This window comes from Orcinus orca, chromosome 16 (assembly GCF_937001465.1).
Source record: "Orcinus orca chromosome 16, mOrcOrc1.1, whole genome shotgun sequence".
Classification (NCBI taxonomy): Eukaryota; Metazoa; Chordata; class Mammalia; order Artiodactyla; family Delphinidae; genus Orcinus; species Orcinus orca.
In genome coordinates, this window is record NC_064574.1 from 83,330,788 (window position 1) to 83,346,615 (window position 15,828).

A 15,828-nucleotide genomic window follows, 5' to 3' on the forward strand; every position below is an offset into this window, starting at 1 on the left:
CTGAGCCCACATGCCACAACTACTGAAGCCCGCGCACCTAGAGCCCGTGCTCTGCAACAAGAGAAGCCACCGCAATGAGAAGCACGCCCACGGCAACGAAGAGTAGCCCACGCTCGCCACAACTAGAGAAAGCCCGCGTGCAGCAACGAAGACCAAACGCAGACAAAAAATAAATAAATAAAAAGTGAAATAAAAAATTTAAAAATCATTTAAGAGAATTCCCTTGCGGTCCAGTGGTTAGGACTCCAGGCTTACACTGCAAGGGGAGCAGGTTCGATCCCTGGTAGGGGAACTAAGATCCCGCAAGCCTCCCAGTGCTGCCAAAAAAAAAAAAATCATTTAAAATTTCTCTACCACAAAATGAATTCATATTCAGAATCTTTTTTAAACATGCTTTTTTTCCCCTCTGTAGTGCAAAGGGGAAGATTATAAACTACATAGGGCATTTCTAGTATTGTCATTGTAACTATTATTTAGATTATCATTTTTCTTTATATGTCTACTGTTTAAAAAGAATTGTACTTTTTTAAAAAAATAAATTTATTTATTTAGGCTGCATTGGGTCTCTGTTGCTGCGCGGGGGCCTTCTCTGACTGTGGCGAGCGGGGGCCACTTCGCTGCAGTGCGCGGGCCTCTCGTTGCCGTGGCGGAGCACGGGCTCCAGGCACACTGGCTTCAGTAGTTGCAGCACATGGGCTCAGTAGTTGTGGCTTGCGGGCTCTAGAGCACAGGCTCAGTAGTTGTGGCGCACGGGCTCAGTTGCTCCGCGGCATGTGGGATCCTCCCGGACCAGGGCTCGAACGGTGTCCCCTTCATTGGCAGGCGGACGCTCAACCACTGAGCCACCAGGGAAGCCCAAGAATTGTACTTTTTGATGTTCAGTGTTTTGGGCCAAGAAATAGATATTTGAGGGTTTTTAGCTTTTGGCTAGTTTTTTTTAATATATAAATTTATTTATTTTATTTATTTATTTTTGGCTGCGTTGGGTCTCCGTTACTGTGTGTGGGCTTTCTCTAGTTGTGGCGAGTGGGAGCTACTCTTCGTTGCAGTGCGCGTTCTTCTCATTGCGGTGGCTTTTCTTGTTGTGGAGCACAGGCTCTAGGTGGACGGGCTTCAGTAGTTGTGGCACATGGGCTCAGTAGTTGTGGCTTGCGGGCTTCAGTAGCTGTAGTGCACAGGCTCAGTAGTGTGGCTCACGAGCTCTAGAGCGCAGGCTCAGTAGTCGCGGGCTTAGTTGCTCCGTGGCATGTGGGATCTTCCCAGACCAGGGCTTGAACCTGTGTCCCCTGCATTGGCAGGCGAATTCTTAACCACTGCACCACCAGGGAAGCCCGCTTGTGGCTAGTTTTGTTATTATGAAAATAATATTTTTTCAAAGGATTTGCACAAACTTTTAATTTCCCTTATTTTTGCAGCATTGCATTTTGCCACATTTATCGCTGACCTTAAAAAGCTCACTTCGCTTTTTTTGTGAGCCATGTTTTCCTTTCGGTGCATAGTGGATGCTATCTTTGAGGACAACAGAACACACGCTGCTGAATTATCATTGTTTTTCAATCCATCCCCTCCCAAAAGCAAAATGAACTACTCTTTATACAGTTTTTAGGAGACTAAATGTTAAAGGCTAGGATCTTCCGTGGAAAATTTACCAAAAGACACAAAACCAGTCTGACAATGTGCAAACAGGTTTGGAGATCAGCTAAATTTATTCTTGGGCCTATAAAGATTTTCATGGGTGGAGAATTGGCAGTCCTGTTTATTAGAACTATGTTGAAGAACCAGATGGGCTTCGGAGATGTGAGAGAGATATATATATCTCCTCCCTGGTTACTCATTCTTTGTCTCCAAATGCCATTGAGGCAATGAGGCATTTTTAACAAGCTCTTCGGTTGCCATAAACAATGGCAAACAAAATTACCATAAAGCTTAACTGAGCAAGGTGAGAAGCCTATTGTAATTAGATGTAATGAGAGGTCAAAGAGAAGACATGGGAACACGAACAAGATTTGAAGTTTACTATATATCAAGGTTAACTAGTTCCTTGCTACAAAGCAGGCGGGTAAATTAGTGTAGCCTCATGACTTAACATTTAACTCAGCCCCAATCTTCTGACATCTCTGGGAAAGACAGTCTGCTAATTATAATTTGAGAAACAAACAGAACTAATTATGTCAGTGTGAAAAGTATTTTCATAGATGTACAATGGATTATGAGAGGAAAGAGGAGAAAAGAGGCAGAGGCAAAGAGGAAAATAATTTTATTAACAATCCTGATTGTTGATCAACAAGATCCAGGTGATTTGCCTGTAATCTTCCCTCTTGCCATCAGAGCAGCATCTCAGGTGAGGAAAATAGTAAAGGCTTTTTTTCTTTTCAGCATGACCCGGTGAGAAAAGCACAGAGAGGCCAGGTTCCAGGTTCAGCAACTGCTCGATGCCCTGTGAGCTGGTTCTGTAAAATGAGGATAAGGACACCCATCCTACAGCATATTTGTGAGAAATAAGTGAGATCAGGGATGCACAGTACCTGGCACATCCTAGGCAGACAGAGGGCACCCAAAAAGTAGTAGCTATTTTCATACTCAGAGCCCTTGAGTCCTTAGAAAGCAAGTTCAGTTGATTCTAATCATTATAATCAATAATGTTTAACTCTGGATCACAAGCACCTCGAAGAGAAGATGGACACAAACGATCCAAAATGTGGGTCAGAAGTAATTAAAATTCTTGTGCTCATTCCCATGGAGACTTGGAAAGGTGGGGTAGATTTCAACACACTACCTTAATTGTCATTTTGAGAAAATGCAAGTTTCCAGTCTCCTGCTAAGGGGTTATTTTCAGGCACCTGACTTATTACTTCAACAGATCAAAGTCAACATGAGTTGCTGAGTCAGTACTAGCATGGAGCATTCTTAAGTGAAAACGTATTCATAGAATGCCACTGTTTAGCTAAGAAAAGGAGAGGAATGCATACTCATATACACACACACATATATATACATCTAAATATACACATATTTTAAAATACATATTTATAGGGTTTGAGAGGGGTCTTTTGTTTGTTTATTCTTTAAGTAAAACAATAAACCATAAATTTCTTTTAAAGTGGTTAAGTATCAGAAATAGTCTCACAGACATAGAAAAAAAACTTATGGTTACCAAAGGGGAAAGGGCAGAAGAGCGATAAATTAATAACTTGGGTTTAACAGATACACATTGCTATATATAAAATAGATAAACAACAAGGACCTACTGTATAGCACAGGGAACTATATTCAATATCTTGTATATAATTGAAAAGAATATATACACATATATATATACATATATATAACTGAATCATTTGGCTGTATACCTGAAACATTGTAAATCAACCAGACTTCAATTTTTAAAATTAATTTTAAATAAATAAATAAAATGTTTACCTATAGTGAGAGGGAGGGAATAGAGCCAAGGCTACAGAGATAAAAGCTATTCTCTGAATATACCTTCTTTTCTAGAATTTGAGTTTGGAAACATGTAAATATTTTACACAATTATAAAAACTTTTTTTTAAAATTTAAAACCCTTAAAACAGAAAGCAAAATGAAACAAATGAACCTGTGTATCCAATTGGTGGCATAATACAGAGCAAGCAGCTGTTCCCAGAAACATCACAACTGTAATTTCACTGTATAAAAAAAATAAAAAACCAAGATAAACTCCTAAACTGTTTTCACTAACTGTATTGTGGGTAGAGGCTTCGGTATTGTTGCTCTGAAACTCGGATGTATGTATTGTAATCAGTAATCATTTTGGTGTTTCTGAGAACAAGGAATTTTGGCATGGGAGAAGGGAGTTGCCCATATAAACTTGATGGATTTAAATAAAATACTGTAATTCTGAATTTGAATTGGAGGTATGCTGTGAATTCATATGTATTTATCTTAAAAAGATGAGTGTGTGTTTATCTGAGTAGGACCCTATGGGGCCTTCCCAGGACAGACCTCCAACCATGTCCTCTGCCTGCCTCTTGTTTGTAGAAAAACTTTAGCCTCCTAGGCTTTCCCTGAGTTCCAGAGAGCAAATTTAATCCGAGAAGTAAGAAAATGCAGAAGCAAAGGAAAACAGTCAAGCAAGACAAAATAATAGTGTAGCCATAGAACAAAGTCAAGGATCTTTGGCTCCTCTTCAAGGGCTGTAGGTAATATCTTGAGCCTTATCTTTGAGCTGTTTTGCACAGACTGAAACCCACCTGATGATGCAAACTCCTGATTACCTCACCACCAACCAATCAGAAGAATGTCCACGAGCTGATCACACACCCCTTTACCCTCTCCCTCGCCCTGTCTCTAAACAACCCTTCCCTGAAATCCACTGGGGAGTTCAGGTCCTTTGAGCATCAGCTGCCTGTATCCTGGCTTGGCCTTGCAACACATGCTGCACTTTCCTTCACCACAGCCTCGTGTCAGGAGATTGGGTTTACTGCGCAAGGGCAAACTGACCCAAGTTTGGTTCAGTAATGTACGTATGTTTCCTAGCTCTATTCGCCGAAAAAGCCTAGGAGTAGTGACCAATCTAGCAGCAATGAGCACCCCTAGTGTCCAGGTTAGAGTCTCTAAATACTGCTTCCTGCTCAGAGGCAGATACCTGATCTGGGGCAGACGATGTACAAGATGAGCCTAGAACTTCCTGTCACACCCGACAGCAGGGAAGTTCTCGTAGATGCTAGGGTTGTGTCAAAAAGACTCAGGAACCAACTTAAAGAGGATCTCACTGGCCAAAATGGGACGGTTTGAGCACCAATAAGGATAACTATGATGAAATGAAACACACCAAGCATGGGCAAATCCCTGAGTTCATCATGGTATTTGTATGAGTCTCCTAAGGCTGCTGTAATACATTAACAAGCCAGCTTAAAACAACAGAAGTTTATTCTCAGTTCTGGAGGCTGTGAGTCTAAAATCAAGGTGTTGTCAGAGCCACACTCCCTCGAAGGCTCTAGGGAAGAATCATTCCTTGCTTTTTGTGCTTCTAGAAGTTGTCAGGAATCCTTGTCTCCCTTGGTTTGTAGCTATGTTGCTCCAATCTCTTCCTCTGTCTTTACACGGGCAACTTCCCTGTGTGTGTCTCTCCTCTTCTTAGAAGGACACCCACCAGTCATTGGATTTAAGGCCCTCCCTAATCCAGTAAGACCTCATCTTAACTATGTCTACAAAGACCCCATTTCCAAACAAGGTCACATTCTTAGGTTCTGGGTGGATATGAAGTTTGGGGGACATTATTTAACCCAATACAGCACTCAATAACAAAACAAAAGGAAACAAAAACAGCCTCACTGGTCCCCTTAGGAATATGCTTGGAGACAAACTTTTTTTATAAACTAGTCAGTAAAGGGAAGAAATGAAGCATTTATCTTACTTTACCTGTATATACTGTACTTCAGGATAAGTAAGTAGTTGATAAGGTCACTTTCTATATATGGGTCCAGCTAATAAGTAAAACAGGAATGCCAGAATGAGAACATCACCATTTTGCAGAATTTAATGAATGAATGAATCTAAGCAGTGATCGCTGATGACTGCTAACATCACGAAAAGGAAAAACTGGGACTTTCCTGGCAGTCCCATGGTTAGGACTCCACGCTTCCACTGCAGTGAACGGGTTCAATCCCTAGTCAGGGAACTAAGATCCTGCGTGCCGCTCGGTACAGCCAAGAAGCAAAAACAAAACAAAAACAAAAAAGCACACAAAAAGGTAAAACTACATATGACTCCTGACGAAATATTATTGGGAAAATATGTGACCCTAAATCTAGATCTAATTACCAGAGGAACATATGAAATGTCTACAATGATGTGGTCAGCAAAATCAAGACTGTGACATTTTTAAAAAGGTACTTTAAAAAGGAAAGAGAAAGAGTGGTGGGGAGGTGATGGATTAAAAGATGCTTGTGAGATTTAGCTACCAAATCTGATGTTGGACTTTATTTCAAAAAAAGTCAACTGTAAGAAAGACAGGGGGCAACAGGGAAAATTTGATGATCTTAGGAATTATTCTTATTTTTAAGGAGTTTATCCTTTAGAAATACCTGTTGAAATATTTACAGATGTAATGTATGATACAAGGAATTTGCTTCCAAATAATGAGTGTGGAGGAGAGTGGATAGAGATGACCCAAAAAGACCCATAAATTGATAACTGTTAAATCGGGTGATGCGGGGACTTCCCTGGTGGTACAGTGGTTGAGATTTCACCTTCCAAGGCAGGGGGTATGGATTCGATCCCTAGTCAGGGAGCTAGGATTCCACATGCCTCTTGGCCAAAACACCAAGGCATAAAGCAGAAGCAATATTGTAACAAATTCAGTAAAAGACTTTAAAAAAAATCGGGTGATGCCTATAGATGGAGATTCCCTCTACTATTCTGCTGCTTTTGCATACATTTGAAATTTTCCATAATTAAAAAAAAGGTTTTTTAGAAGTTATTTTTGGGCTTCCCTGGTGGCGCAGTGGTTGAGAATCTGCCTGCTAATGCAGGGGACACGGGTTTGAGCCCTGGTCTGGGAGGATCCCACATGCCGCGGAGCAACTAGGCCCGTGAGCCACAACTACTGAGCCTGCGCGTCTGGAGCCTGTGCTCCCCAACAAGAGAGGCCGCGATAGTGAGAGGCCCGCGCACTGAGATGAAAAGTGGCCCCCGCTTGCCACAACTAGAGAAAGCCCTCGCACAGAAACGAAGACCCAACACAGCCAAAAATAAATTAATTAATTAATAAACTCCTACCCCCAACATCTTAAAAAAAAAAAGTTATTTTTGAGATAGAGAAATTTGGCCATGAATTAGGTATAATATTTCTGATATTAAAGAATTATTGCATTAGGTGTGCTAATGTAATTATAGCTATTTTATTGAGTTTTTATCTTAGAGATTCATACTCAAGTAATTATGAACAAAATTGTGTGATGAAGGGAGTTTGCTTTAAAGTACTCCGGTGTTGACAGTAGGGAGATAGATGAAACAAGACTGGCCTTATATTGATAATGATTGAAGTTGGGTAATAGGTACCTAAGAGTTTGTTACTCTCTTCTATTTTTCTGTATATTTGAAAATATCTTTAGTTAAGGGTTTAAATAAAAATAAAACCCAGGGACTTCCCTGGTGGTCCAGTGGTTAAGACGCTGTGCTTCCAATGCAGGGGGCACGGGTTCGAAACTAAGATCCCACATGCCGCATGCAGTGGCTAATAAATAAAATGTTTCTGTTAAGCCACAAAGTATCAAAAGTTCTCCTTAGCTGTAAATTGTTTTTTGTTGTTACCAATATCAATTAACAATAATGTTCATGATGTAGCAGATGGAAAACAAATATTTTTTGACTGAATAATCACTCCAAGAATGTGTCAGAATAAAATGCAAGACATTCCGAAAGTCAGGGTCATCTAGGTAAACTCAGATTATTCTCTTTGATGTTAACTGTCATGAAATAAATTGCAAAATCCAATTATCCAGGACTTCCCTGGTGGCGCGGTGGTTAAGAATCCGCCTGCCAATGCAGGGGACACGGGTTCTAAGCCCTGGTCCAGGAAGATCCCACATACCACAGAGCAACTAAGCCCGTGCGCCACAGCTACTGAGCCTGCGCTGTGGAGCCCGTGTGCCACAACTACTGAAGCCCGCGTGCCTAAGAGCCCGTGCTCCACAACAAGAGAGGCCACTGCAACGAGGAACCTGCGCACCGCAGCGAGGAGCGGCCCCCGCTTGCCGAGGCTGGAGAGAGCTCGCGCGCAGCAACGAAGACCCAATGCAGCCAAAAATAAATTAATTAATTTATTAAAAATAATCCAGTTATCCATGAGTAATCCATGAAATACTTAAAAGTTTTATACAGCTTGACAAAAAGCTAAGAGTAATGAAAATTATAGATGAATTTTTAGGAATTGATATGGTGATCCTCTATTTTCTCATTTCAAAAAAAATTTTTGACCAAAATAAGTGTCCCTGTGATGCCTTTTTAAAAATTTTGTTTTATTGAAGTATAGTTGATTTACAGTGTTGTGTTAATTTCTGCTGCACAGCAAAGTGAGTCAGCTATACATATGTATACATTCTTTTTCATATTCTTTTCCATTTTGGTTTATCACAGGATATTGAATATAGTTCCCTGTGCTATACAGTAGGATCTTGTTTTTTATCCATTCTATATATAATAGTTTGCACCTGTGATGCCTTTTTTTGGGGGGCGGGGGCTGCATTGGGTCTTTGTTGCTGTGCGCGGGCTTTCTCTAGTTGCGGTGAGCGGGGGCTACGCTTTGTTGCGGTGCGCGGGCTTGTCATTGCGGTGGCTTCTCTTGTTGTGGAGCACGGGGTCTAGGCGCCCCAGCTTCAGTAGTTGTGGCGCATGGGCTCAGTAGTTGTGGCTTGCGGGCTTAGTTGCTCGGCAGCATGTGGGATCTTCCCGGACCAGGGCTCGAACCCGTGTCCCTTGCATTGACAGGAGGATTCTTAACCACTGCGCGACCAGGGAAGCCCCTGTGATGCCTTTTATAAGGAGTGCTACTTGAAGACAAAAAAAAAAAAAAAAAAAGGAGACACTGAATAGCCTGTTAGTGTTTCTCTCTGCTTGATAATTTAGTACTCTCCCACTCTAGTATTGTGAGTGTGTACTCCTGGGGCGTCCCCAGCTCCACAGGATGACGTAGAAGTGCTCACAGTCATTCTACAAAACCCTGCTTGGTGTTTATTTTTCTTTTAAGCCTTCAAGTTTGGGAGTCGTTAATTACCCAGCAATAGATGACTGATCCATCAAGGGTAAAGGTTTTAAAAGATGCCAGAATCCCTACCTGGGCTGGACCATCAGGGGCTTAGACCTCTTAGGAATGAAGTTTTGAGCGAATTAACTAACTAACTTTGACTCTGGCCAAAGGCAAGGGGATCTCAGAAAGGGTAGTGAAAAGGGAAGTGATAAACGTCAGCTCCAGGATTATGACTGCAGAATGGGGACTGTGGATAGTGCCTACCTGCATTTTCTTGCATTCTGTGTCATACTATTGTTATTTTAAAAAGTTTACATCTCTTTCCTCCTCCTTTTCCTCATTATTATAGATAAGGTGAGTTGGCACCTGCTAAACTTCTGTTTGGTCCACAAGTTTCAAAACACTGAGAAGGGATGGAAGAAAGAGGACACTCCCCAGAGGTGCTGGACTTGGTGCTCTTGCAGCACCTGGACCTGAGGACGGGGAGTGTGTTCTTGGTTGAGTGTGAGATGTTGGTGGTTCCATTGTGATAGGTGGGAACATTTAAAAATATTAAATGTGGGGCTTCCCTGGTGGCGCAGTGGTTGAGAGTCCGCCTGCCGATGCAGTGGACACGGGTTCGTGCCCCGGTCCGGGAAGATCCCACACGCCGCGGAGCGGCTGGGCCCGTGAGCCATGGCCGCTGAGCCTGCGCGTCCGGAGCCTGTGCTCCGCAACGGGAGAGGCCACAACGGTGAGAGGCCCGCGTACCGCAAAAAAAAAAAAAAAAAAAAAAAATTAAATGTGGGGAACGATGTATACGTGTGAGTACTGGGCAGCCAGATGGTGGCTATGGTAGGACCTGGTCACAGTCCTGGATCCAGGCTTTTCTTCCTTAGGAGCAAAAGAATTTTTAGCAGGGACGATATTTCCCAGCCTGCACTGCAGCTTAGTGTGGTCGTGTGACAAAATTCTGGCCAGTGGGATGCAAGGAGAACCATGACGTTTTCCCAGGATTGTGTGGACACACACTCTGCTCCCTTTCTGCTCTGTTTCTCCATCCTGTACTCGGAACTTAGACATGCTGGCTAGAGCTCCGCCTTGGTATGTGAGGAAGGAGCTGGGCCCTGAGGCTTCACAGATAAGAGGGATATACCAGCCTGAACCATTTACCTCTGGGTTTTGACACACACAGGAGGAGTCAACTTTGATCTTGTCTAAGCCGTTGTCACTTTAGGTCTCTGTCACTGGCACGGAACCTACTCCTACAAATGTTTTTGGGCTTTGCCTGCATAGCCACAACTGCCCGTTGTTTTGGTGGGCAGGGGGGGACTTCCTCTACCTCATTCCTTGTGGTTCTGGTGGGCTGTGAGTCACTGGGTCCCTCCCTTTTCCCCAATAGGCAGGCAGGTAACCAGACCAGCCACCAGAATCCCCCCTCCCCTTCACCAGGAAGGGCAACCTGGGTGGAGTAGCACAGGGTCCTCAGGCAGGTGGGTCTAAGGTATTGTGATGTCTGCCCCCAAAAGAAGATCCTTAAGGGCCCCAGAGTGGTCCTGAATCATGTCCTTTTTGAGTCCTGGTTACTTATCATTTCCTTTGATTCTCTGAGCTCCCCGAGTATTTTTCCTACTAATCTTTTCTCTCTTTCTTAATTTAGAGTAGGTTTCGCAGGACTTCCCTGGTGGCACAGTGGTTAAGACTCTGCGCTCCCAATGCAGGGGGCCCAGGTTCGATTCCTGGTCAGGGAACTAGATCCCACATGCATGCTGCAACTAAGAGTTCCCATGCCGTAACTAAGGAGCCAGCAAGCCACAACTAAGACCCAGTGCAACCAAATAAATATTTAAAAAAAAAAACAAAAACAGAGTAGCTTTTGGTTACTTGCAACCCAAGAGCCACAGCTGCTGATGTTCTCCCACATGCCCTTTGCTTCTCTTTCTTCCACCTCTGATGGTGCCAAGGTCTCTCCCTGGAATCCCTGATACTCCACAGTCACTGTTGTTCCATAACAAATAGCCCCTAAGCAACTTAAAACAACCACAACCATTCTGCTATCATCTCTCATGGTTCTAGGGTTGAGTGGGCTCTGCTGAGTGGTTCTCACTTGGGGTCTCTTATGTTTTTGCAGTCAGATGGTAGCAAGAACTGCAGTTGTCTTGAAAGCTTCCTGTATTTTCCAACCGAGCAATTCCTTGAGGCCAACTGGGTGTCCAATAATTCAACTCCATTCTGACACTAGACTCCACAGGTGTAACGGCTCAGTCCCACAAGACAGCCTTCACTCTGGACTCCAGCCACAAGTCCTGGGGGCTGCTCGTAATTCTGACAGGTCGGCTGTAAATTTGGGGGTTTCCACCACCCCTGTTCAGGTTTGATAACTCACTGAAATGATTCATAGAACTCAAGATACCACTATTACTTATGATTATTGGTTTCTTATAAAGGATACAAATGAATAGCTAGATGATGAGTCCAATAGGATACAATGGAATATTATTCAGCCTTAAAAAGGAAGGAAATCCTGCCATTTGTGACAACATGGGTGAACCTGGAGGACATTATGCTGAGTGAGATAAGTCAGACGCAGAAGGACAATTACTACATGATACCACTTATATGGAGGAACCTAAAATAATCAAGCTCCAGATGAGTAGATAAAGAAGATGTGAGACACACACACACACACACACACACACACACACAACTGCTGAGCCTGCACTCTAGAGCCTGTGAGCCACAACTACTGAGCCCATGTGTCACAACTACTGAAGCCCGTGCTCCTAGAGCCCATGCTCTGCAACAAGAGAAGCCACCGCAATGAGAAGCACGCACACAGCAACGAAGAGTAGCCCCCGCTCACTGCAACTAGAGAAGCCCGTGCGCACCAAGGAAGACCCAATGCAGCCATAAATAAATAAATAAATTTTAAAAATAATAAAACAGTCAAACTCATAAAAGCAGAGAATAGAATGGTGGTTGCCAGGGGATGGGGGAAGAGGGAAACGGGGAGGTGTTAGTCAAAGGGTGCAAAGTTTCAGTTATACAAGATGAACAAGTCCTAGAGAGCTAAGTACATAGCATAGTGCCTGGAATTAACAACACTGTATTATACATGTAAAAACTTGCTAAGAGTGCAGGTCTTAAGTGTTCTTATAACAAATAGTAATAGTAAGTAAAGGAGGCAGGAGAAACTTTGGGGCTGATGCATATGGTTAGGGCATAGATGGTGGTGATAATTTCACAGGTGTATATTTATCTCCAAGTTCATCAAGTTACATACACTAAATATGTCTAGCTTTTTGTACGTCAATCATACTTCAATGAAATGGTTAAGAAAAAGAAAGAGGGACTTCCCTCGTGGTCCAGTGATAAGACTCCCTGTTTCCACCACAGGGGGCACGGGTTCCATCCCTGGTCAGGGAACTAAGATCCTGCATGCTGCACTGTGCAGCCAATAATAATAATAATAATAATAAATAAAATTTAAAAAGAGTTGAATAGGACGAGCTCCAAGGTGGCGGGAGGCACAGAGCTTCCATGCCCTCTCCTCATAGCATCTAGACCCTCCGCCCTCCCGGCATGAAGGTGTGTTCATCAACCCAAATCTCCTCCAGCCTCATGGTCTCAGGTTTGTATCACACAGGCACAACTGATTAAACACACTCTTGAACCCAATCTCTTGTCCCTGTCCTACCTCTGGAGATTGGGGATGGTGCTGAAGGTTCCAACCCTCTACTCACGTGGGAGGTTTTTCTGGTGCTTACCTCCACCCTGAACACACCTAGGGACCCAGGTCTGAGTCACCTCATTAGCATAAACTCCGATATGGTGGAAAAGGTCTCCTTATGAGTAACAAAAGACACTCCTATGGCTCAGGAAATTCCAAAGGTTTTAGGATCTCCGGGCCAGGAACTGGACACAAAACCAGGTATGTTTTTTGTTATACCACACTTCCTGCTCACGAATCCGGCAGCTGATGCCAGCTATTGGCTGCACCAGTTGAAGCTGTCATTCTGAGCACCTGTCTGTGGCCTTTCCAGGTGGCCTAGGCTTCCTCACACTGTGGCGACTGGGTGCCAAGAGCAAGAGATCCCAGGCAGACCAGCAGAGCCACTTCTGTCAGAGACATAATCCTGCCCAGGCTCAGGGGTGGGGACGGTAGATCTCATCTCTCAGCGGGAGATGTGTCAATATCACTTTGTAGGCGGGGCCTGTAGGATAGGAGATCTTCCAGTGGCCAACTTGGAAAATATAACCTGCCACGAGTATGGAAACCCTATGGACACCTGTCCTTTTAGATCCAGGCCACGTCTTCCTGTGGACACGTCTGATGCATCTCCCTGGCATCATGTTTATCTTCCAAACCACAGATGGTTTCTTTTTGTGAGTGTATTCATGGCCTTGCTATCCTGGAAGCTTCTTGAGGGCAGGGACCAGACCTTTAAGAATTTATAATGAAAGAATGAATAAATGAAGTAGCTTAGTGTAGTGACTAAGGCAGAAGGCACTGGCATCCAACGACTTTGGTTCAAAGTGTCATTTGCAAGAGACATAATCTTGTACAAGTTACTAAATGTCAATATGCCTCAATATCCTCATCTGTGAAATGGGTATAATAGTACTGTCTCATCCACAAGCTGTTTTGAGATTTAGAAAGAACACAATAAAAGTATTTGCAAAAAAAAAAAAAAGTATAGTGTATGCAGTGCTTGGTAAATAGTATGTGTTCAATGATTAGTTGGGTTTTGTTCTTGTTATTAATGAGCAATTATTATTATTAATGATGATAATAACACATCCCCCTCAATACCCATAATAGTAAAGGTGAAGGTTAACTTTATGTGTCAACTTGACTAGGCCATAGGGTGCCCAGATATTTGGTTAAACATTATTCTGGGTGTGTCTGTGAGAGTGTTTCTGGATGAGATTAACATTTGAATGAGTAGATTGAATAAAGCAGAATCCACTGTAGGCTTGAGTAGAAAATGTGGGGTAAGGGAGAATTTGCTGACTGTTTTCAAGCTGAGACATCGGTTTTCTGCACTCAGACTGCAACTTCCTGGTCCTTTGGCCTTTGGACTTGGACTAGAGCTACCAGCTCTCCTGAGCTTCCAGCTTACAGCAGGTGGCAGACCCGGGCACTTCTCAGCCTCCATAATTGTATGAGCCAATTCCTCATAATCTCAGCCTCTTTCTTTCCCTCTCTGTCTCTCCATATTTCTCCTATTGGTTTTCTCTGAAGAACCCTAAGACAATAAACAGTACTGCATTTTTTAAAATAAATTTATTTATTTATTTATTTTTGGCTGCATTGGGTCTTCATTGCTGTGCACTGGCTTTCTCTAGTTGCGGCGACCGGGGCTACTCTTCGTTGCGGTGCACGGGCTTCTCATTGTGGTGGCTTCTCTTGTTGGGGAGCATGGGCTCTAGGTGCATGGGCTTCAGTAGTTGTGGCGCACAGGCTCAGTAGTTGTGGTTCGCAGGCTCTAGAGAGCAGGCTCAGTAGTTGTGGTGCACGGACTTAGTTGCTCCGCAGCATGTGGGATCTTCCTAGACCAGGGATCTAACCCACGTCCCCTGCATTGGCAGGCGGATTCTTAACCACTGTGCCACCAGGAAGTCCCTTAATGCATTTTAAAAACATTTCCAGGGAGATAAGCCAGCATGACACACCACACCTAGAAACCTTAGGAAACAAAGGAGCAAGCGGCAGCTGGCTTGGGGTCTGGAGGGGTGGGAGACGATCCTAACATCTCTCCCACCTGAATTCTGGGCAGGACTTTCACCTTCAGGCTTCTACCCGTCCAGATGTCAGGGACAAAATCGGTGAACGCTCCAAGGAGGCTGGGGCCCAAGCAAACAGCCTGCCCTTGGGTCAGAGGTCCAAGCAGGTTGGCTGATGCTGCCTTGGTCACTCTCTGTCCAGGCACAGCACCTGCTGGCCTGGGTGAGCCTGATGAGTTATCCTCATCTTACCCAGGAGGATCCAGAGATGATAGTGAGTAAAGCAAAAAAGAGAGGGACAGTATGTTACTTAAAGTTTTACTGGTAACCAAGAGAAGGACTGAAATCGTGATATATACAACAAAGGGGGGAATGGTGATAGCAGTGAGCTTAATCTTTATTTATCACAGCACAAAGCCAAGATATAAGGTTGACAGTTGATCAGCAAGAAATCGTGGTATTGGCTCGTTATTTAGAGATTGGGGAAATCACTGCAGGAAAACTGATAAAACTAGAAATGTACATTTAGGTTTAATGCCTTTTTCTTTCATTTTTTATATTTCACAATTAAAAAAAAAAGTGGTTGGCCCTTGGGGGCAGACTTGGGGGTAGGAGATCCAAAGAGAAGTTGGGCTGAGCACCGTGGTCTTTAGTATAAGCTTTGCTGTACTAGTTGCTGGGTTTTTGTTTGTTTGTTTTGTTTTTGCGGTAAGAGGGCCTCTCCCGTTGCGGAGCACAGGCTCCGGACGCACAGGCTCAGCGGCCATGGCTCACGGGCCCAGCCGCTCCGCAGCATGTGGGATCTTCCAGGACCAGGGCACGAACCCGTGTCCATCAGCAGGCGGACTCTCAACCACTGCACCACCAGGGAAGCCCGCAGTTGCTGTTTTAACGACGTGCATGTGGCTTTACTTACCAAAAAATTCCAATAACGTAATGAGTGATCGGTAGAGCTTGTATCCTCCTCATGGTTACAGTCCTTGCTGGAACTGTGGACCCATAGAACTGAGAGCACAAAGTTCATTGTCATTGTGCGGACCAGCAAAAAAAGGTTTGGTGACTCAGCAAAGCCACAGAGCCCATTGGTGGTGAAGCTGGGCATTCTCGGGCTCCTATTCCAGCGTTCCTTCCACTGTGCCAGGCTTTCAGCATCAAATGTCAGCAAGTCTGACATGATGAAGACAAGGCAGCCATTTCTTTGGGCCATGGGTGCCCCTTATTGAAGGAATCTGAACCATATCCTGGGGTTTTGCTTCTTTCCATCAAGATAGCAAAGTACAGCCACACCCTTGAGATCTTTTTGATTTCCTTCTTGCAATCTCTTACAGCAAGTTTAATTTTTATTCTGATTTTGAGCTGGTATTCCATGCACATAGGATAAAATATGAAAGGAA

At 43.7% G+C, this 15,828-nt stretch overlaps 1 protein-coding gene and 1 long non-coding RNA gene across 2 annotated transcripts in view; both read left to right on the forward strand.

The window, feature by feature from the left end:
• Positions 1-15,828, forward strand: part of LOC125961467 (uncharacterized) — a 96,117-nt gene that overhangs the window by 41,328 nt on the left and 38,961 nt on the right. The gene's annotated exons all lie outside the window — the stretch shown is intronic.
• RAC1 (Rac family small GTPase 1) overlaps positions 12,541-15,828 on the forward strand; it is a 34,727-nt gene continuing 31,439 nt past the window's right edge. The window contains exon 1 of the mRNA XM_049699477.1: positions 12,541-12,638. Coding sequence (XP_049555434.1) covers positions 12,556-12,638 — 83 coding nt within the window. The 5' untranslated portion in view covers positions 12,541-12,555. The remainder of the gene's footprint in view (positions 12,639-15,828) is intronic.